Source organism: Hyperolius riggenbachi, chromosome 2, assembly GCF_040937935.1.
Source record: "Hyperolius riggenbachi isolate aHypRig1 chromosome 2, aHypRig1.pri, whole genome shotgun sequence".
NCBI lineage: Eukaryota > Metazoa > Chordata > Amphibia > Anura > Hyperoliidae > Hyperolius > Hyperolius riggenbachi.
In genome coordinates, this window is record NC_090647.1 from 339179177 (window position 1) to 339201884 (window position 22708).

At 44.8% G+C, this 22708-nt stretch overlaps 1 protein-coding gene across 1 annotated transcript in view; it reads right to left on the reverse strand.

Annotated features, from left to right (window-relative positions):
- CFAP276 (cilia and flagella associated protein 276) overlaps positions 1–22708 on the reverse strand; it is a 53957-nt gene that overhangs the window by 19051 nt on the left and 12198 nt on the right. The window contains exons 3-4 of the mRNA XM_068265521.1: positions 21015–21130; positions 849–964 (exon numbers count right to left, since the gene is read on the reverse strand). Of these exons, the coding sequence (XP_068121622.1) occupies positions 849–964; positions 21015–21130 (232 nt within the window). The remainder of the gene's footprint in view (positions 1–848; positions 965–21014; positions 21131–22708) is intronic.

Sequence of the window (22708 nt, forward strand, 5' to 3'; positions counted from 1 at the left end):
GAAGCTATTGAAGCGAAACGGTCGTCAGGCCATGCACTAGGCGGAACCCACTGCCAATTCCACATCCCCTTCACTCTGTACACGATAAGTATCATCTCCATTGTTATATGTCTTGTTTGCACAAGATACACTTTTTTGAAAAAGAATTGAATGTAAGTGCATTAGCAATAAAACCACTGTTAGCAGTGCCGAGCTTTTTCATCGCGTCTTTGTTGCAACCTAGGAGGAGTCAAGGAAGGTGATTGCGTTGGTAATCTTCTTCTGTTTGGCTGCACCACGCGTCACCAGCTCCCTAGCGGTTATTTCCTACTGGCTTCGCCCCTCTTCTACTCGCCGGTCTGCTCTCAGGGCGGTCGCCCTGCCCGCACTGCCCAAGAATTGGCCCTGCAGATGCATTAGCTGCTTTCCACTCAGGCTCCAACGGAAACATCTGTGCTTGTTTACGCTCTACTGTGCAGGTGCAAGGCTTTAACTGTTGCCTGCTTGCTACTAGGCTGTAATTAACTAAAGCAATAGCATCCTGTACAGTGACATTTTTATAAAACAAGTTAGTAATGGCAGCAACCATATTTTAAAGGACACCTGAAGTGGTGAGGGGGATATAGAGGCTGCCGTATTTATTACCTTTTTAACAATGCAAATTTTGATCAGGATCATTTGGGTACTTTGCGTAGTGATTATGGTTTAAAAAGAGTAAACAGTTAATTGACAAAAAATGGCTTCAGCCAACCACCAACCATAAGTGAAATAAAAGGTTTTGTGTTATCATTCGTATTCTATGAAAAATAATGAAGAAATCATAAATGCTGCCAAGGTAAACTTATGAGCACAACTGTAACTGTACTTACTGATTGCTCCATCAATGCTGTAGACACTGATCTTCTGTGGACTCACTGACTGTCTAACACCAGCCTTTTCCTCCTGAGAAGTTGATAATTCTTTCACTCTGTTCTTCAAAATTCTTCTGCAAAATAATGACATATATTTATAGACTTCTCCATAAAGTATACACGCTCATGTTTTGTATAGAAATATATAGTATGAATTGGCATATTAATAGCACTTGGAGCAAGGTCCACACCAGGGGCATAGCAATAGGGGGTGCAGAGGTAGCGACCGCATCAGGGCTCTTGGGGCAGAGGGGCCCCAAAGGGTCCTCCCTCAACTACAGTATTAGCTTTCTATTGGTCCTGTGCTCATAATAACCACTTCTATAGATACTTTTAATAGTGTTAATCATTAACACACTGTTCCCCATTCCCTTCTTGCACCTCTGACACTGTAGTTGCCATTGGCAGGTTTTGGTGTTGTATCAATTGTTATGTATAGAGTGCTGGGGGGGGGGGGGGGGGACAGTGTGTAGAAAAAAGGGCGTTGTGTACGGAGGAAAAAAAAGTTTAGAGGTACCCGGCGCTGGTACTGTGGCCTGTAGGATGATCGAAGAAACCTCTGGACTATCCAAATGTTTGGTTTCATTTTTACTTTGGGTACGCTTTAAAGAATACCTGACCTGGTTTACAGAGGTATGTTTGCAGGCAAGGCACAGCGCTCTGAAATGTTCGTTCTGTATCCCACGGGACCCACAGTAAGTGTAAGTCAATAAATATTCAAAAACAGAAGAAAGCAGTCTTGTGTGGTCAGGCCCTCTTGATCCTAGCTTCCTACATGCCCCTTGCAGCCTTATTGCTTTTTAGAGCAGCAAATTTTACCAAAAATAAGTTGATGAAAATCAAGAATGATTAGATGCCCCAATTTCAGAACTTGAATTTAAAGAAGCAAGAAAAAAAAGAAAATCACACTCTGACCGCATCCTGATTGAATTCTACCAATATCTTTCACCAGAGCTTGCACCCTCAATTCTGTACACTAGTAAATGCAGATGTAAAACAACCTTCTCGAAACACACTAAAGCATTTATATCACTAGTACCAAAAGACGGGAAGGTTAAAGAAGACTGGACTTAATAATAAACAGTGTTAATCATCAATCATTCTAATCTGTACTCTACTAGTAATTTATCAAACACTGATTACAGAATGTAGTAAGAAGCTTAGTGGGTGGGACCGGCCATGTCTCAATGCATTGAGTAGGATAGATATCAAAATGAAGACAGATCCTGTTTAGGATTGTAGGCGCTAGTTCACTTTAGAGGACCCAGCAGGAAACTTCATGGGGAACAGTTCTCCAATCACAGTACTCTCTTACAGCACAAAGCGTTGTGATTGGTTAAATAGTGTGAGCATAGTTAACTACAACCTATTGGAATCCTAGCAGTTTGAGAGTGTACGGTCCACCCAATCACGTTAGCAGAATTTCCCTGCTAGTCCCGTAAAGTGAACTAGCACTGGATTTTATATATTATGCAATGTTTGCCCTTTACTATCATGAAAACATGGCTTAAGGAGTAGCATAGGCTCTTATAGAACTTTACGTCAGCTGGAACGAACAGAAGAATGAGCTACGATATTTTCTCTAGAGATAAAAGCTGAGGGCCTATCCGCATCTGACATCTTGCTCTATTATAAGAGCATCCATACTATGCAGGTATTACTTTGGCACCTAAAGCCTGAACATAAGGCCGAAAATACTATTTCAGGTTTTTTTTTTATAAATGCTGCAATGTGGGTGTGAGGATGGTACAAACCTTTGTATGTGGTGGAAGTGTCCAACTGTCAGAAAATTGTGGGAAGAACCTGAAGAGTTTAGTAAAACCAAATAGGAGAGCATCTTATGTATTACCTACATCAGGTAAATTTAGTGCTGTTATCAAAGCAGGGCCTGGGGATCGCCTCTTTGAAGAAATTGGCACCCTAGTGGCAAGAGGGAAGCTTGTACAACATTCGAAGGACACTAATACTCTCTGCATACAGGAATGGGCGATTTTTAAATTTTTTTTTTATTTTTAGGAAATAGACAAAGGGATGGAAAATCTTTTCACTAATAAAATCCTGCGGGAATTTATTGTAGCCCATTGAGCCAGGAGTTAGGCAATGGCAAAAAGTGGTGAGGGGTAAAAGCCCTATCAGTGACTGTGTTTTATATGCACATAAAACACTAATCATTCTAAATAATAAATTGCAAATATCCTTGCTTTATAGCCATTATTAGAGATGGCCCGAACAGTTCGCCGGCAAACGGGAACCGGCAAACTTCCGGGGTTTGCGATCGCGGAGAACCACAAACTTTTCCGGAAGTTCGATTCGCCCCCATAGTGCATCATTAGAGTCAACTTTGACCCTCTACATCACAGTCAGCAGGCACATTGTAGCCAATCATGCTACACTCCCTCCTGGAGCCCCCCCCCCCCCCCCTATAAAAGGCAGGCACCTTCAGGCATTGGACTCACTTGTGTGCCTGCAGTAATTACAGAAGGAAGAGCTGCTGCTGCAGAGAGAGCTATAGGGAAAGCTTAGTTACACCCTTGTAGATTCTTATTGCTAAAAAAGCACCCCTCAACAGCTCTTTTGAGAGCTAATCTTGTTCTTGTGATGTATTTTTTTTGTGTGTGTGTCCCCCACAGACACATGTGTTGCATAGACAGCCTTGGTAATTCCTACTGTGCCACTGCCAGACCCAGCACATTCAGTGACTCACGCAGGTATAGGTAGGTAGGTGTACTGAACAGTGAACAGGTGCAGTGATTGGGATTACAAATGTGCAGCTGCCTGTCACACACACAGGTAGCTGTGTGTGTGACAGGCAGCTGCACATTTGTAATCCCAATCACTGCACCTGTTCACTGTTCAGTACACCTACCTACCTATACCTGCGTGAGTCATTGCACCTGTTCATGGTACCTGTGTGTGTGTGTGACAGGCAGCTGCACATTTGTAATACCAATCACTGCAGTGCATACCTGTAACCTGTTCAGTGCACTTACGTGAGCGCAAGCAGTGTAATATACCACCAGTCACTGCACCTGTACATGGGACCTGTGTGTGACAGCTGCACATTTGTAATACCAATCCCTGCATACCTGTTCACTGCACCTGTGTGACCGCACGCTCTATGTATACCAGTCCGTGCATACCTGTTAACTGCACCTGTGTGGCCCGAACAGTTCGCCGGCAAACGGGAACCGGCAAACTTCCGGGGTTTGCGATCGCGGAGAACCACAAACTTTTCCGGAAGTTCGATTCGCCCCCATAGTGCATCATTAGAGTCAACTTTGACCCTCTACATCACAGTCAGCAGGCACATTGTAGCCAATCATGCTACACTCCCTCCTGGAGCCCCCCCCCCCCCCTATAAAAGGCAGGCACCTTCAGGCATTGGACTCACTTGTGTGCCTGCAGTAATTACAGAAGGAAGAGCTGCTGCTGCAGAGAGAGCTATAGGGAAAGCTTAGTTACACCCTTGTAGATTCTTATTGCTAAAAAAGCACCCCTCAACAGCTCTTTTGAGAGCTAATCTTGTTCTTGTGATGTATTTTTTTTGTGTGTGTGTCCCCCACAGACACATGTGTTGCATAGACAGCCTTGGTAATTCCTACTGTGCCACTGCCAGACCCAGCACATTCAGTGACTCACGCAGGTATAGGTAGGTAGGTGTACTGAACAGTGAACAGGTGCAGTGATTGGGATTACAAATGTGCAGCTGCCTGTCACACACACAGGTAGCTGTGTGTGTGACAGGCAGCTGCACATTTGTAATCCCAATCACTGCACCTGTTCACTGTTCAGTACACCTACCTACCTATACCTGCGTGAGTCATTGCACCTGTTCATGGTACCTGTGTGTGTGTGTGACAGGCAGCTGCACATTTGTAATACCAATCACTGCAGTGCATACCTGTAACCTGTTCAGTGCACTTACGTGAGCGCAAGCAGTGTAATATACCACCAGTCACTGCACCTGTACATGGGACCTGTGTGTGACAGCTGCACATTTGTAATACCAATCCCTGCATACCTGTTCACTGCACCTGTGTGACCGCACGCTCTATGTATACCAGTCCGTGCATACCTGTTAACTGCACCTGTGTGACAGCTGCACATTGTATTGTAATATCAGTCACTGCATACCTTTCACTGCACCTGTGTGACTGCACATTGTATTAGTCAAGTCAGTGCATACCTTTCACTTCATCCCCCCGATATAGAAAAAACAACAGGCAGAGCCAGAGGCAGACCCAGAGGCAGGCCATCCGGCAGGTCTGTTTGAGGTCGTGCTGACGTGATTTCGTGTGGCCCTGGCCCAAAGTACAGTGCTCAGAAGAAGGCACGTCCCATCAACTCCCAAGATTGTCAGAACGTGGTTGACTATTAAACACAGAACACCTCATCTTCCGCAGCCACTAGCTACTACAAGTACCACATCCGCTACATTTGACACTTCGCAGGAGTTATTTGGTGGGGAAATCACTGATTCACAGCCATTATTGTTATAACAAGATGAAGGCGCTAAGCAAGTTACACCACCTCATATGTCTGAGTTAGGCGACACTATGGACATAACGTGTGAGGAGGGGGATGATGAAGTACCTGCTGTTGGTGCCGTTTTGGAGGTGTTTGATACAAGCAAAGCTGGGGAGGATGATTATGAAGATTATGATGATACAGATGCCACGTGGGTTCCCAATAGAGGAGATGAACAGGGGGACAGTTCAGAGGGGGAGTCAGAGAGGAGTAAGAGGAAACGAGTTGCTGAAAGAAGCAGGGGGGAGCTCATTGTCAGAAACAGGTGGTGGCAGTGTCCGGCGTCATGTATCGCCACCTATGGACAGCCAACCAACATGCCCTTCAACGTCAGCTGCTGACACCACCATAGTGTCCACACCCCAGGGTGGCTCAGCGGTATGGACGGTTTTTAGTGTGTATGCCAAAGATCAGAGCAATGCCATCTGTACTCTCTGCAACCAAAAATTGAGCCGTGGAAAGGCCATCACCCATGTAGGGACAACTGCCTTACGAAGGCACATGCTGAAAAGACACAAACTGCAATGGGAAGACCACTTGAGCAAAAGCTTTCTCTCTCGCACCTTCAAGGCCTCTCGCCTTGAGCGGCTCCTGCTCCTCTGCCCACAGGAGTAGCCAGGTGTCCGTGAGGGAAATCTTTGAGCGGAAGAAGCCAATGTCTGCCAGTCACCCCCTTGCCCGGCATCTGACAGCTGGCTTGGTGGAACTGTTATCCCGCCAGCTGTTACCATACCAGCTGGTGGACTCTGAGGCCTTAAGAAAATTTGTGGCCATTGGGACACCGCAGTGGAAGATACCAGGCCGCAATTATTTCTCAAAAAAGGTGATACCCAAACTGTACCGAAAGCCAAGTGTAAGAATGCCAAGTGGTGTCATCTCTGGCACACAGCGTTGGGTCAAGGGTCCATCTGACCACGGATGCCTGGTCTGCCAAGCACGGTCAGGGCAGGTATATTACTTACACAGCCCATTGGGTCAACCTGGTGACCGATGGCAAGCAGGGAGTACGTGGCTGTGCAGCGGACCAACTTGTGACATCTCCACGGCTTGCAGGCAGGCCTGCTGCCACCTCCTCTCCTTCTCCTCCTCCTCCTCCTGCTACATCCTCTTCGCTGTCATCCTCCTCCTTGGCTGAGTGGCAGCACAACTCTACTGGTGCTGCGATCTCCTCTCTAGCTACACAGCCCCAGCTCCCCAGGGCCTATGCTGCATGCCAGGTACGACGGTGTCTCGCCATCTTAGATATGTCTTGCCTCAAAGCGGAGAGTCACACTGGAGTAGCTCTCCTGGCTGCTCTTAACAAATAGGTGGATAAGTGGCTGACCCCGTACCAACTGGAGATCGGCAACATGGTGTGTGACAATGGCAGTAATCTCATTTCGGCTTTGAATTTGGGAAAGTTGACACATGTACCCTGCATGGCACATGTGCTCAATCTCGTAATCCAGAGATTTGTGTCTAAGTACCCAGGCTTACAAGACGTCTTAAAGCAGGCCAGGTAGTTGTGTGAGCATTTCAGGTGGTCTTACACGGCCATGGCACGCTTGGCCGATATTCAGTGGAGAAACAACTTGCCGGTGAATCGCTTGATTTACGATAGCCCAACTCACTGGAATTCGACCCTTCTGATGTTCGACCGCCTGCTACAACAGGAGAAAGCCGTCAAACAGTATCTCTACAACTACAGTCAAAGGACACTGTCTGGGGAGATGGGGATGTTCTGGCCGAAGTACTGGACACTCATGCGAAATTCCTGCAGGCTCATCCGGAGGTGACAAACATGGTGAGTCACAGTGAAGGCGCCATCAGCGACTTGATCCCGTATGCCTTCTTCCTGGAGCGTGCCGTGTGTAGAGTGGTGGATCAAGCTGTGGATGAGCATGAACAGGAACAGTTACAGGAGGAACACACCCCCCATCGGGCGATATGCATGATGATTGGTGTTGCTATAGCAACATTGAACGCTCGCCGTGACTGTTAGCCAGCGTAGCGCCGGATTGGCCGCCTATCCCAAGGTTTTGATAGGCTCGTCGTTCTTGAGCGCCAATTGGTTACAGACGTCACGTGACCCCGGAAGCGGGCGAGCGATTACCCGGAAGTGTAAGTGGACGCCGTAACTGGCGCCGCCATACCAATCTATGATGCATAGCCGAGGGGGTGTGGTGAGTAGTCATGTGGAATATATATATATTGATTATTCTGTCCTGCCTTTGAGAAAGCGGCAGTAGCTGCAAAACGGCTGTTAGGCCGGTACCTTCACCCTTCACCTCTGGTGTGCCTGTTATGCCTACGTGATACAAATAAATCCTGAATAGCAGCATCGGTTCTTCATCATTTTGTCTTTTCTTACCTTGGAGTTACAGGAGGAAGCGTTGTGGGATCAATTCTCATCAGAACCAGATGTTTCCTCAACACCTGCGGCAGCACAGAGGGGGGAGGAGGAGGAAGAGTCGTGTGGGGAAGAGGAGTCAGATGATGAGGAAGGTGTTTTTTTGTTTGAGGAGGAGGAGGCAGCAGAAGAACAACCGCAGCAGGCATCGAAGGGGGCTTGTGCTGCTCAACTCTCCCGTGGTATTGTTCGTGGCTGGGGGGAGGAGGAGAACTTACCTGACATCACTGAGGTAGAGCAAGAGGAGTTGGAAAGTACGTCTGGATCCAAGTTTGTGCAGATGGCATCTTTCATGCCGTCCAGCCTGTTGAGGGACCCCCGTATAAAAAAACTCAAGGGGAATGAGCTGTACTGGGTGGCCACGCTACTAGACCCTCGGTATAGGCACAAAGTGGCGGACATGTTACCAACTCACCTGAAGGCAGAAAGGATGCTGCACATGCAGAACAAGCTGGCAACTATGCTTTACAGTGCGTTTAAGGGTGATGTCACAGCTCAACGGAATAAAGGTGCCACTGCCAGTGATCCTCCTCCTCCCATGTCCACGCAGGCAAGGACAGGACGCTCTAGTGATCTCATGGTGATGTCGGACATGCGGACATTCTTTAGTCCAACGCCTCGCCTTAGCGCTTCCGGATCCACCCTCCACACAAACGCCTAGACCGGCAGGTAGACGTCTACCTGGCCTTAAGTGTGGATGTAGACACTGTGAGCAGCGATGAACCCCTGGACCACTGGGTGCGCAGGCTTGACCTGTGGCCAGAGCTGTCCCAATTTGCCATCCAACTTCTGTCTTGCCCTGCCTCAAGCGTCCTGTCAGAAAGGACCTTCAGTGCAGCTGAAGGCATTGTCACTGAGAAGAGAAGTTGCCTAGGTCACAAAAGTGTTCAGTACCTCACCTTTATCAAAATAAATGAGGCATGGATCACGGAGGGTTACTGCCCGCCCGAAGAAGACTAAGTCAGTCCCCGCACACAGCATCTCTGCCTGCACGACGTGTGACTGGCTGCCTGCCCCAAGACTAAGTCAGTCCCCACACAGCATCTCTGCCTGCAGGCCGCTTGACTGCCACCACCAACAGGGTCCACCAGGACTTCAGGCGGATTCCTGAATTTTTAAGGCCGCTATACTAATTTTTCTGGTGCGTGTACATGCCTGTCTAATTTTTCTGCCTGCACTGCAGCTGCAACAACAAAACAAAAGGCATGTACATGTGTCAAATCCCCTTCGTGATCATTACCTTGCCGCGGTGAAGGGGCTTGCGTATCTCATTGAAGCAATGACTGACGGCTATATGAGTGTGTTGGGGTTGGGGGGCACACCTGACCCAAGAAAATAGATAATAAGATCGTTGCTTCATTGGGGACAGACCAAATTCGATCAGCTGGACACTCAGTCACTGTTGTTCTGTCATTCAGCTACCTCAGCCCGACCATATAGGCTTGAAAACCGCCATGGCCTGCACTCTGGCCATGGTGAGCAACAGTCCAGCAGGGCCGTTACTACGCAAACAGCTGTTTGCGGTGAGTTAAACAGTGAGTTTGGTCTGTCAGTGTGAAGCAGTACACTAATTGCACTCCCTGATTGATGTGTACACCTGCAAGATGTTTTAAAGCACTTTAGGCCTCCAATTTAGCATGCAATGTGATTTCTGCCCTTAAAACGCTGCTGTGCGTCAAATCCTGATTTTTCCCGGGGACTTTTGGCGTGTCTCTCACTCCGCCATGCCCAGCTCCAGGTGCTGGACCCCTTGAAACATCTTTTCCATCACTTTTGTGGCCAGCATAAATGTTTCTAGTTTTCAAAGTTCGCCTCCCAATTGAAGTGTATGTTCGCGAACTTCCGCGGATGTTCGCGAACGCGGTTCACGAACCGAAAATCAGAGGCTCGGGCCATCTCTAGCCATTATATAAAGCTAAACTGGCAGAATGAGGTTTTTTATGCAAAAGTGGAAATTCCCTTAAAGTTTTCTGGTGTTCTCCACCATGTAGAAACATAGCAAATGAGGGTCTCTGTGACGCTGATGTCTGTAGTCCATTACATTATTTATGTACATTTTATTCGACATACATGCACAGTAGGGAGAGAGATTTATGAATGAGGCACACTGATGTGAATACATCACACAATGTTCATGCTTTGAAAAGCCTTATGCTGGGTACACACAGTGCAATTTCCCTTCTGATCAACGAGAATCAGACGATTATTTCAGCATGCCCTATCTGCTCCCGCTCGAGAACAGGACCAATTTTCCAAAATTGTCACAGGAAAAAACTCAATCCAGTTATCGATCGGGACCAGTTTGGACATGTACACGCTAGGCAACTTCCTATCAGATTACCCGTCAGTTGGACAGGAAATTGCATCATGTGTACACAGCATTATGTGTGAGCAGAGTGATAAATCCGTCTTTGTGTTGGCATCACTTTTTGCACAGCATCCTTGAAAAACCTGATAATGCTGTTTACCAAGTTAGTTGATATCTGTGTGAACAATCTGAAATGCAACTTATGGAAGCAATGTACTTCTGAGCATGTGTATACTGTATGTGGTTAAAAATCTAGCCAAACACAGGTAGCAGAACTTCTCGATGAGTTTAAAATGACACCTAACTTTTTTTTTTTTAAAGTCTTTTTATTTATTTTTTTATAACAAACCCAACAATTACTTGACAGTGCAAAGCGATGTTAACATACATATCAAAATATTATTTCCATAGGGTTATTATCAATACAAAGGTAAGAAATAAGCAAATATGAATATTCATCCATCAGAATGCAGCATACAAAGCAATAAGAAAGCAAGGTATGTTTATAAGGAATCAAGGACATGAGGTGTAATATCCATATTATCACTGACTGAGCCAACACTATTGAGCTATACCCCCCCAAACCCTAGAGAATTTAGTATTAGACCCTCTTATCAACCAAGTAAGTTGATAGAATGGAAGCGACAAATTTATTAATTGTTTCCATTTTGACAATGAAGTTTCAGTAGAAGTTTTCCAGTCAATAGATATCGTTTTCTTGGCATAGAAGAACAGTAGGCGGATTAATTTTTTTCCTATTACTTAAAGGAACATCATCCAACACACCTAGTATACAGTTTTTATAAGAGGAGACCACATGAATACTGAGCTCATCATTTCTGAAAGTTATCACCTTATTCCAAAAGGACTGAATCACCGTACAGTCCCATGTCATATGTTTAAAGTCGCCTGGGCAGTGCCCACATCTCCAGCATGCATCAGAAGTATCTGCTGAAAATTTAGAAATCCTTTGGGGAGTGTAATAGGATTGATGGAGTCAACGAATTTGTATAAGTTTATCTCTAGAGCTAATTACAGTCTTCATGTAGTTCTCAAAATCAGCCCAATCTGCAGAGGAAATTTCCACCCCCCAGTTCTCCCAGTTGGATCTGACTTTGGCCAATTTACAGCTGAAGGTTGATACCAACAAATTAGAGTAAAATCTAGAGATTAGTTTGTCAGGGTCCTTATTAAGCAACCAGGATTTAACAATGCCCGGGCGCAGAGCAACCTCAAGACTACCAAATTGAGAACGAGTAGCATGGCGGAACTGAAAGTAATGCAGGCGAGCTGTAGTTGGAACACGGAATTCGTTAACAAATTGGGGCCAGGATTTAAATTTGTCATGTAGAAATAAATGGTTAAGATATTTAACCCCTCTTCTAACCCAGTATCCCACATTCTCCAAGGACTGAAACTCAGGTAAGTTTGAATTACACCAAATAGGAGCACTAGGAGAATATGGTGTTCTTCCCTCCCCAACCAATTTTTGACATTTATAGTAAACTCTAAAGGAGTATTTAAGAATATCCGACTCCGCAGAAGAGAACCCCTCCCCTTGGTATATGAAACTACATAGGGTTTCGAAGGAGTAAGCGATGTCAGCTTCTGCATCAAGGGAGGCATCGTCTCTGATATAATGTAACCACCTGTATATGTACGTTAATTGAGCCGCTAAGTAGTATAATTGAAAGTAGGGGAGAGCAAGCCCACCCTTGCATATTGGTAATCGAAGCGTGTCCAATGACAGTCTGGGAGCACGGTTTGCCCAAATAAAGTTTTTAACTAAGGAGTTAATTTTATTAAACATCTGGGTAGGAACCCAAACCGGAGACATAAGTAGGACATATAATAGTTTGGGGCAATTATCATTTTTATAGTATTAACTCGATCCATGAGGTCTAGGGGTAAAGATGACCATTTTTTTAGTTTATCCTCTATATTCTGTATGACAGGTAGTAAATTATGCCTAATATAGTCTTTGTTACAAGGGGTGATCCATATACCCAGATATTTAAAGGAAGAGCTAACTTGTAGAGGGAGATCAGAAGGTAGAGAGTTAGGGGGTAACCCGTCTACAGGACATAACATGGATTTTGACCAGTTTACTTTAAGGCCCTAAATATTTCCAAACTTCTCATAAACTCTATGCAATGAGGTTCCAGGCCCATCTAGATATAGAAGGACATCGTCCGCGTAGAGGGAAATTTTTTCACGAACATTATTAATAACCCAGCCCACTACACCTGGATCTTTTCTGATAAATGCAGCTAGGGGCTCCATGGCCAATGCAAATAACAGGGGTGACAAAGGACACCCCTGTCTGGTGCCCCTCCCAATATCAAATATAGATGATAAATGACCATTGACTCGAAGATGAGCACAGGGATTGGTATATAGTAATTTAACCCATTTTTTAAACGTGTCACCAAACCTAAATGCTGATAACACTCCATGGAAGTATTGCCAAGATACCGTATCAAATGCTATATTGGTGTCTAAAGCCAGAAGGACTCAGGAGCCAGAGTTGGCATGCGAGTGCTGAAGATTGGTAAAAAGACGCCTAAGATTCAATTTGGTAGAACGGGAAGGGATGAAACCAGTCTGATCCTGAAAGATGAGTTTTTCAATAACGAGCTTCAACCTGCTAGATAAAATTTTGGGCAAAATTGTAATGTCTGTATTTAACAGAGAAATAGGGTGGTAAGAGTCACAGGAGTCAGGGTTTTTCCCAGGTTTAAGTAATAATGTGATATGGGCTTCCCGCATAGAATAGAAATTACCTGCAGCCAGGGCACTGCTGAATGTCTGGAGCAAACCAGGAGCCGTGTAAGAGAGACTCTTAATGTACCATTCTTTAAGGGGTTTTAGATCTTTTATCGCTGCAGTAACCTCGCCTAACGTCAGAGGGGCATCTAGAAGCTGTCTATCCTCATCATTCAACCCTGGTAATTGACAGTCAAGTAAAAAAACACGTAGAGAAGGTAAATCACACAAAGGGGCTTGCTTATAAAGATTGCTATAAAATGACCTGAACTCTTCCAAAATACTCTCAGAAGTACAGCATTCAATCCCTTGAGTTGAAATGATTCTAGGAATTGCTATAGAGGAGAACTGGGCACGAAGCATAGAGGCCAGGAGTTTGCTTGATTTGTTTCCGCATTCAAACATTCTTTGATGCGTAATAAATTCACGGCGTTTAGCCCTCTTAAGTAGAGTTATTTCATGGTCCCTTCGTGCTTTAGCCCAGAGTAAGTATTTATCTGAGGAGGGGGAATGTTCGTATTCGGATTTAGCAGAATTCATAGCAGACTCAGTCCTGCCAATGTATGCTTCATCATTCTTTAAAGTAACCCCTTTTTATGTAAGAGAAATGGCCCCTTAGGGCAGCCTTAGATGCATCCCACATAATGGCTTGAAAGGCAGTGCCTTTGTTCAAATGCCAGTATTCAGTCATCATGGTCACACAGTGACTAACTATGGTTTCATCCTGTAGCCAAATATCACCCATTTTCCAGGAGCTTGCATTTGCTTGAGAGGAAGAGCTAACAGAGCAAGCTACAGGGGTATGGTCAGAAATACCATGAGTTCTATATTCCAGCTTCTTAACCCTGTTCAAAGAGTCATAAGAGCCTAAGATTAGATCCAATCAAGACATAGATCCAGCAGAATCAGAGAAGCAGGAATACACAACCTTAGTGGGATTACGCCATCTCCATAAATCAAACATATTATGCTTTGCAACCCAGTCCCTAAAAGCAGATTGTCCCCTATGTTCCCCTGGGCTAGACTTATCCAGAGTGTGATCTAGGACAGCGTTAAAGTCCCCACAGATTAAAATAGGACTAGATGGTAAACCATATATTACTGAGAACAATTTCTCTAATACAGCTGCATGAAATGGGGGAGGTATGTAGACTGAAGCCACTATTAGGGGGCGGCCCTCAAAAAGTAACTGCACAACCACAAAACGCCCCAAGTGATCAGTATGAACTGATCAAATTTTAACTGGAGCATTTTTTGTAATCGTAATGACCGTACCTCGGGAATATGTGGAATATTGAGAGGCATATACGTTTGCTATCCAAGGTTTCTTTAACGCTGCTAGTCTAGATCCCACCAAGTGAGTTTCCTGCAGGCATAGGATATGGGGGTTAAACTTTTTAAGATGATCAAATACCAGGCGCCTTTTAATGGGATTATTAATTCCCCTAACATTCCATGAAATCAGTTGAAGGTCAGCCATTATCAAATTTCAAAAAAGATCCACACCTTATATTAAACCCATCCAGAAATAAGAAGAGATCCCCATCACGAGCACAGTCAAGAAAGCCCTTGCCCCACCCCCATCCGAACCCCCAACATCCCTAACCCACCCCGCAAGTTGTCCCCAACTAGGGTTGGGCCGAACCTCCGATTTTAGGTTCGCGAACCGGGTTCGCGAACTTCCGCGGAAGGTTCGGTTCGCGTTAAAGTTCGCGAACCGCAATAGACTTCAATGGGGATGCGAACTTTGAAAAAAAAAAAATAATTATGCTGGCCACAAAAGTGATGGAAAAGATGTTTCAAGGGGTCTAACACCTGGAGGGGGGCATGGCGGAGTGGGATACACGCCAAAAGTCCCCGGGAAAAATCTGGATTTGACGAAAAGCAGCGTTTTAAGGGCAGAAATCACATTGAATGCTAAATGACAGGCCTAAAGTGCTTTAAAACATCTTGCATGTGTATACATCAATCAGGTAGTGTAATTAAGGTACTGCTTCACACTGACACACCAAACTCCACTGAACAGAACAGGTATGCAGTGGCGGGTTCACTAAACAGGTATACAGTGGCGGGTCCACTGAACAGAACAGGTATGCAGTGGCGGGTTCACTGAACAGGTATGCAGTGGTGGGTTCACAGAACAGGTATGCAGTGGTGGGTTCACAGAACAGGTATGCAGTGGCAGCAGGATCACTGAACAGGTATGCAGTGGTGGGTGGGTTCACAGAACAGGTATGCAGTGGTGGGTTCACAGAACAGGTATGCAGTGGCAGGATCACTGAACAGGTATGCAGTGGTGGGTGGGTTCACAGAACAGGTATGCAGTGGCAGCAGGATCACTGAACAGGTATGCAGTGGTGGGTGGGTTCACAGAACAGGTATGCAGTGGCAGGATCACTGAACAGGTATGCAGTGGTGGTGGGTGGGTTCACAGAACAGGTATGCAGTGGCAGGATCACTGAACAGGTATGCAGTGGCAGGATCACAGTACAGGTATGCAGTGGGATGAGGGCTCACTGAACAGAACAGGTATGCAGCCAGGAAGAAGTTAAGCCTAACTAATCTTTCCCTATATGAGAGACTGCAGCAGCTCGCCCTACTCTCACTAATGCAGGCACACGAGTGGCCGTAATGGCCGCCGCTGCCTGCCTTATATAAGGGGGGTGGGGCTCCAGGGGCTAGTGTAGCCTAATTGGCTACACTGGGCCTGCTGACTGTGATGTAGAGGGTCAAAGTTGACCCTCAGGTGCATTATGGGGCGAACCGAACTTCTTCCGCAAAACGTTCGCGTGCGGTACCCGCACGCGAACCACCTAAGTTCGCGCGAACCACGTTCGCCGGCGAACCGTTCGGCCCAACTCTATCCCCAACTACAACCCGCTTTAGTACCCAACCTGTGCGGCATTATTAGAGCGTGAGGCTAGAGTATAAACTCTAGAACTCCACTTCATGAAACACCAAATAATTTTCCCATGCCGGCACTTATAAAGGTTGTTGCGCTTATCTTAGGCTATGCTCTCTAACCCGCTAACCAGGAGCATATAGAACCACAGTGTATATAAAGAGAAGGACATTTAGAGCTGAACACCTAGGAATAATTATGCTAAATGATTCCCATATAGAAACATGAGCAGAAGGTATATTAAAAACAACGAGTCCCCGCCTGAAAAAAGTGGAGGTAATCAGGGTCGGACTGGGCCACAGTTGTACAGATTTTTCCCTCGGTGGGCCTCCCCCCTCCAGGTCTCTGGTGCCCCTCCTTCCCCTCCTTGTCTGACAGAGCTCCAATTGCTGCCTGCAGCACAAAAATTTTCTTCTCAGTGCTGTAATCACTCATGCTGAGAGCAGTGGCGTAGCTAAGGAGCTGTAGGCCTCGATGCTAATTTTACAATGGGGCCCCCCGAGCACTCTATACATAACAATTGATACGACGCACCAAAACCTGCCAATGGCAACTACAGTGTCAGAGGTGCAAGAAGTGAATGGGAAATAGCTTGTTAATGATTACCACTGTTCAAAGTATCTATACAAGTGATTATTATGAGCAAAGGACCAATAGAGAGGTAATACTGTTGTTGAGGGAGGGCCCTTCGGGGCCCCTTTGGCCCATGGGCCCCGATGCGGTCGCAACCTCTGCGGTCGCAACCTCTGCAAAGTAGGACATTACTTTATATTGAAGGAGGGGACTCTATGCAAAGTTTTGCTGGGCAGCAGTGTCTCTGAATTACAATGCTGCTAAGATCATGTACATTTGGCCCTGTCCATAATACATCATGACCACGCCCACCCTCCGGTGCATGGTCACGCCTTTTTTTCACCGCAATCATGGGATGTGTGGGCCCCAGGTTGAAATTTCTTTGGTGGGCCCCCAGTGTCCCAGTCCGACCCTGGAGGTAATGTTAATCATATACTTGCATATCTAATAAAGTCATATAGCCCCAAGAAAAATATATTAAAGCAGATATAACTGGAGCTCGTAATAGACAAATATTACTGCAGAGATCAAGAACAAAACAAAAATGCTCTGCTGTAGCACCATCAGAGTGCCTCTTTAAGGAAGAGCAAGTGCACTTTCCAAAAAGGAGAATAGGAGATGCAAAAAAACTCCAAAGAAAGTCAGTTAACGATTTGGTTGTCTCCGACGTTGTCTGTCAGTCCCTTTACCTTCGAGCCAGTTTATAGCTTCTCCTGGAGAAGCAAAAAACAGGACTTTATCCTCAGATACGATTCTCAGTTTAGCAGGAAACACCATACTGTACGGAATTTGCTTGTCACACAGGAGCTTTTTAACATCAAAGAAAGCAAGCCGTTGCTTTTGGATTTCCACTGAAAAGTCCTGATATATATGAAAATCTGGGCATCATTATATTTCAGGGGTTCACGCAGTTGCCTGGTAGCTTTCAGGATATCAGATTTATCTCTATAGTTGAGAAATTTAGCTATAAGTGGGCGTGGTTGCGCTCCCCGCTTAGGCAGGCCACCAGGTATTCTATGAGCCCGTTCAATGGAGAACATTCTAGAAGGTTTAAAGTCCGGTAAAACAGAGATGACCCAATTTTCCAAAAATTCTTCAGGAGAAGTTCCTTCAGATTTCTCAGGGAAACCGATGAATCTTAAGTTGCTTCTCCTAGATCTATTTTCCAGATCAGTGAGTTTAGCAGTATGTGCAGCAGCCAGCTTGCCTTGGTAGGTTATGTCTGTGTGCATAGGCCCGACTTCATCTTCCAGTTCCCCAATCCTCCTCTCTGCCTCTTTAGCTCGATCTCTCATTTTGAGCATATCAGCTTTAACAAACGACAGTTCTGTTTGCACAGTATCAAATTTGCCAGTAATAAAAGTTTTAAGCTCCGATATGGCCTCTAATAACTGTAGCCTAGAGGGCTCCCCAGCTGCGTCAGAGCACATGTTAGCCATATCTGCGGAGGCCACGAGTTCATCTGGCCTTGCAGCAGCGGAGTACTCACTGTTTGTTGCCGAAGGTGAGCCAGGGTATGATGCCGGACAGCCTTCTGAGTCCAACGGCAGAGTGTCATCCATATTGTTGGCGGAGCTCCCAGAGGGTCTGGGCAGCGGATCGCCGCCATCTTGTACAGCTCCGTGGGCGAATTTCGCCAGCCGCTCTATGATGGGCCGCGGCGACTGAACGGCAGGTTTCTGCATCTTTGAAAGCAGCCTGGGTGCGGGGGGGGGGGGGGGGGGGGACACAGCCTCGTAGCAGGAGGTAATAAACGCAGACACAGGAGACAGGATACAAGGCAGGATCCGTGGAGATCTGAGGAGCTAAGAGCCGCACGTCCTCACAGCGCCATAGCCAGGCCACGCCCCCGACATCTAACTTTAAAGGTAACCTGTCTAAGGGCTGGTGCACACCAAGAGCGCTTTTCAGATCGCCAGTGCTTTGAAAAGCACTTGACTACTGAAACCCTATGAGGGTGTTGCCACAGCAGCGTTGTGATTTTTCTAAATCCGCAAATGTGCTGCATGTGGCATTTTTTGGAGCGATTCAGCTTGAATAAATGATCAAAAACACTCATTCATTAAAAAATTGCTCTGAAAATCGCTTCACAAAATCACTATTGCTAAGCGCTAGCGATTGCAGTAGTGATTTTGGTGTGCACTAGCCCTTAGCTTGAGATCTTGAATGCTGGTTTGGACAAAGCAGAAATAGTCTGGACTTAAACTTTTCATTCAAGATTAAACCTCTTTTTTAATAAATACCTAGGAGCTTTTAAACCAATTGGTTTATATATTGGCAGGTACTCTGGGTCCCTGGTTTGAATCTGGGCTAGGACACGATCATTGTGGGGTTCTAATCCAGTTATGCATCATGCCTGAAGAAGAAACTTAATGTTTTTGAAAGCTTGCAATAAAACATGCACAGTTAATCATTAAAGGTACAGTATTACCTAAATCAATGTTTGTTACTTTAAAGGACAACTGAAGAGATAGGTATATGGAGGCTGCCATGTTTATTTCCTTTTAAGCAATAATAGTTGCCTGCCAGCCCTGCTGATCCTCTGCCTCTAATACTATTAGCAATAGCCCCTGAACAAGCATGCAGCAGATCAGGTGTTTCAGACTTTAAAGTCAGATCTGACAAGACTAGCTGCATGCTTGTTTTCTGGTGTTATTCAGATACTACTGCAGAGAAATAGACCAGCAGGGCTGCCAGGCAACTGGTATTGATCAAAAGGAAATAAATATGGCAGCCTCCGTATACCTCTTACTTCAGTTCCCCTTTAAGGTTGGCATATCTGCTTCATGACTAGCATTAGACCATACTTCACTTGCTATGTTCTTTCCGTGTTTACATGGACTTCCTCTGGGCAGACCAGTTTCCTCCCACATCCCAAAAACATGCTGATAAGTTCATTGGCTTCCCCTCAAAGATTGACCTTAGATGGTGATGAACATAAAACTATGGTAGGGATTAGATTGTGAGCTTTGCTGAGGGGACTGTTAATGACGTGACTAGACACCCTGTAAAGCACTGTGGAAGATGCATTATTACTATTTAGTATTTTGAATGAATAAAAAATCTACTACAATTGTATGTCCACAATGAGAAGGCTTTCTTGAGTGAAGTGTCTAAGCTGCTTAGTGGAGGGGAATGGCCATCTTTCAATTTGCTAATTTTGAAACAGAAGATTCTTATTCGTTTTTTGGAAGGACATGTGGCCGCTACATGTGTGTAAAGAATTTACTATAGCAATGCTCACGCTATGTAGTTGTCGTATGTAACAGTAAAGTTGCTGAGCACTCCCTCGTGATATTTAAAGCGGACCTGAACTCAGAACTTCATCTCAGCTCTAAACGATAAGCAACAGCATAATAGATTTTAAAGATTAAGATTTGTTACAACTGATACAAATCCTGCAATACACCTGAAGTTTGTCTACCTCCTGCTTTCATGGAAGCAGACATATTGTTAACATCCTGTGTTTACAATTGAGCTTTCTGCCAAGGCAGTCAGCTGACACAGCTAAGAGATCATACAGTACATAAAGGGTGCATTTATTTTTAGTTTAGTTTTCCTTCTGTCCAATGCAAGAGTTCATGTCCACTTTAATGAATATTATATGACCCTTTGATTCTGGTCTGGCTGCATGCTTGTTGCAGTTGTATGAGTAAAATACAACTAAGGCCACAAGCTCAGCATAACAGTCAGGCAACAGGTATTGTTTATAAGGGAATAAAGATGACAGCCTCCGTATTCCCCATGTATTCTTCTTGGTATGCATGGAGGGGAAGTGACTGGTGATGTGCATAGCTCCCAACTGTCCCTTTCTCACAGGGACACTCCCCCCTCTTTGAGAACTAATCCCACTGTCCTTCTTTCTTCCTTAGTTGTCCCTCTTTCAGGATTCATGTAAAGATCTTTATAAATGTATGTATTTTTCTACTGAAAAATGTGTTTAATATACTCAAACATTATTTCTGTCATTTCAATTGATATACAGTATTTCTTATTCTCAAATGTTAAAATGAAGAACTAATGATGATAGAGAGGACCAGTGTGGTCTACATTACAAAACGGTCTTTTCCTTCTGAATTCTTTCTGGTATCAGTGACTGGCATGATTAGGTGCGGCAGGATTTTGCGGCAGGGTTGTGTCTTAAAGCGTCCCTCTTTTTTCTCAAAAAGTTGGAAGGTATGGATGTGGCGAGGCGTGTTGTGAGATATACATAAACAGGTCGCTGCATATAGGTTGAGAATTACTACCTTGTATGTGGCTTATAACAACAACCTTATATGTGGCGTATAAAGAAAAAGATCTGTAACTCAGTCACATGCATGAGTCATGTCACCTGGCAGAGATTGAAACACGATCCCTTGAGAGACACTGCAGGCCCAACACTGTAGATATGTGTTGGAAGCCTGCAGGCTAGCAACACGTCCTATTGCAAGGGGTGGAGGAAGTGTAGTCATGCAGGAGCTGGGTCAGTGGGAAGAACAAATCTGTTGGAAACTGTTCAGTGGAAGCGATCCGACAAGTGGGTGGTTGGGGGTTACTGTACACACACTGGACTCCCAACAGAGGTGGTCCTTATCGGCTGCCTCAGCCAAGTTTCTTTTAGCGTGTGTATGGGGCCTTAGTAAAGAACATGGAAGACATTTTGCGTATTGGACTTACCCATGATCGTCGGTGAATGTCTCCAGCTGGAACACTGTTTCATTCCGGTTTTTCAGAAGGCTGTCATGATGGTTGTACAGTGATTTTAGATTAAAATCTAAGCTGTCAGATGGAGACTGAAAAAACATAAAAAGTTCAAACATTCCTATGAGAAACTCATACATGTTTTCTGTACATATCTTTTTTTCCACATAATTACACACAGAGCAGATGAGTACATTACTATGGTAGAGGTTAACAAATCCTAGCTGCTTATTGGTCATCGTGGCAGATAAGAAAGAAACTCCTCTGAGACTGAAATACATATCTGCTTATACTTAGCACAATACACGGGTGAGTTGAGGACTCGTTCACACCTAGGGCGTTTTGTGGTTTTTTTTGAGCACCAGTGGTTTTAAAAAACGCCCTAAAATTGCTAGTGCAATGAATCCTTGTGGGATCGTTCATATCTGAGCGTTTCATTACCTTTCCGCTCTGCAAAGCGCTGCCTGTACCATTTTTAGGGCGATTTTGCTACAATGGAAGGTTTGTGCTGCGATTGAGTTCGCTCTTTAAAGAATAAATACATAGTATTTATTCTTTTCCGGGTCAAATAGTTTACTTCCTGACTTGTGTCAGGAAGTAAAAAAACAAATCGCTCTGCAAAAGCGCTTTGAAAGGCCTTTTATAAAAAATCATAGCGCGAAGGTAAGTGCCGGGAGGGGGAAAAAAATCACTCACAAAATCGCAAAACGCAATTGCGATTTTTGCTGCGAACAAAGCCTAATGGTGCCCATACATGATACAATTGTTTTCATTTTTTTAAATTAGATAATTTTGTTCAATTATTCCATTAGACCGAATATAACGTTCTTTTTCAACATGTCCGATCGGATTTCTATTGAAAAAAGGGATAATAATAATCAATTCTTTTTTGTTGATCAAAAAAAAATTTCTTTTAAACTTTCATTTTGGTCAAATAAACAGGAAAATTGAATGTTTTTATTGTACCGTGTATGGGCACCTTTACAGTTCTTTGAGGCACCCAAATTTAATCACAATAACATTAAAGAAAGAGTTAAGTTTGACACCTCTTACATTAAAAGAAATCAGGAAAAAAATAAACTGGCACTTTAAAGGGGACCTGAACTCAGAACTTCCTCTCTGCTCTAAAACATAAGCATCAGCATAATAACCTTTAAAGGAAAAAAATTCTTCATTACAGCTGCTACAAATCCTGCAATAAATCTGCACTGTGTCTACTTCCTGCTTTCATGAAAGCAGACATAGGGTTAACATCCTGTGTTTACAAATCAGCTGCTCTGCCAAGACAGCTCAGATTCCTGAGCTGACACCGCTGAGAGATCAAATTACAGTTGTAAAATTTAAAAAGGCACTTTAATTGCAAATAGTGGCAGTTGCTAAGCAGGACTGCAGCAATCCCAAAATGTGGCAGCATAATACATCACTTAGGTCTGGTTGACCGGTGGGCGCTTTTCTGCAGCCTTTCAGCAATTTGCTGATAGTCCGCGATTAGGAAAGTGCTGTGTACAATGTATCCCTATGGGGCCATTCTCACTGCAGCATTTCCAATTTGTATAAATCGCAAACGTGCTGCATGAAGCATTTTGGCCTGGATTGCGTTGTGATTCTTGTTCCCTCGCATGGCAATCGCAAAACACAGTTGACGAAAAATTTACAAAAATTTGCGGCAC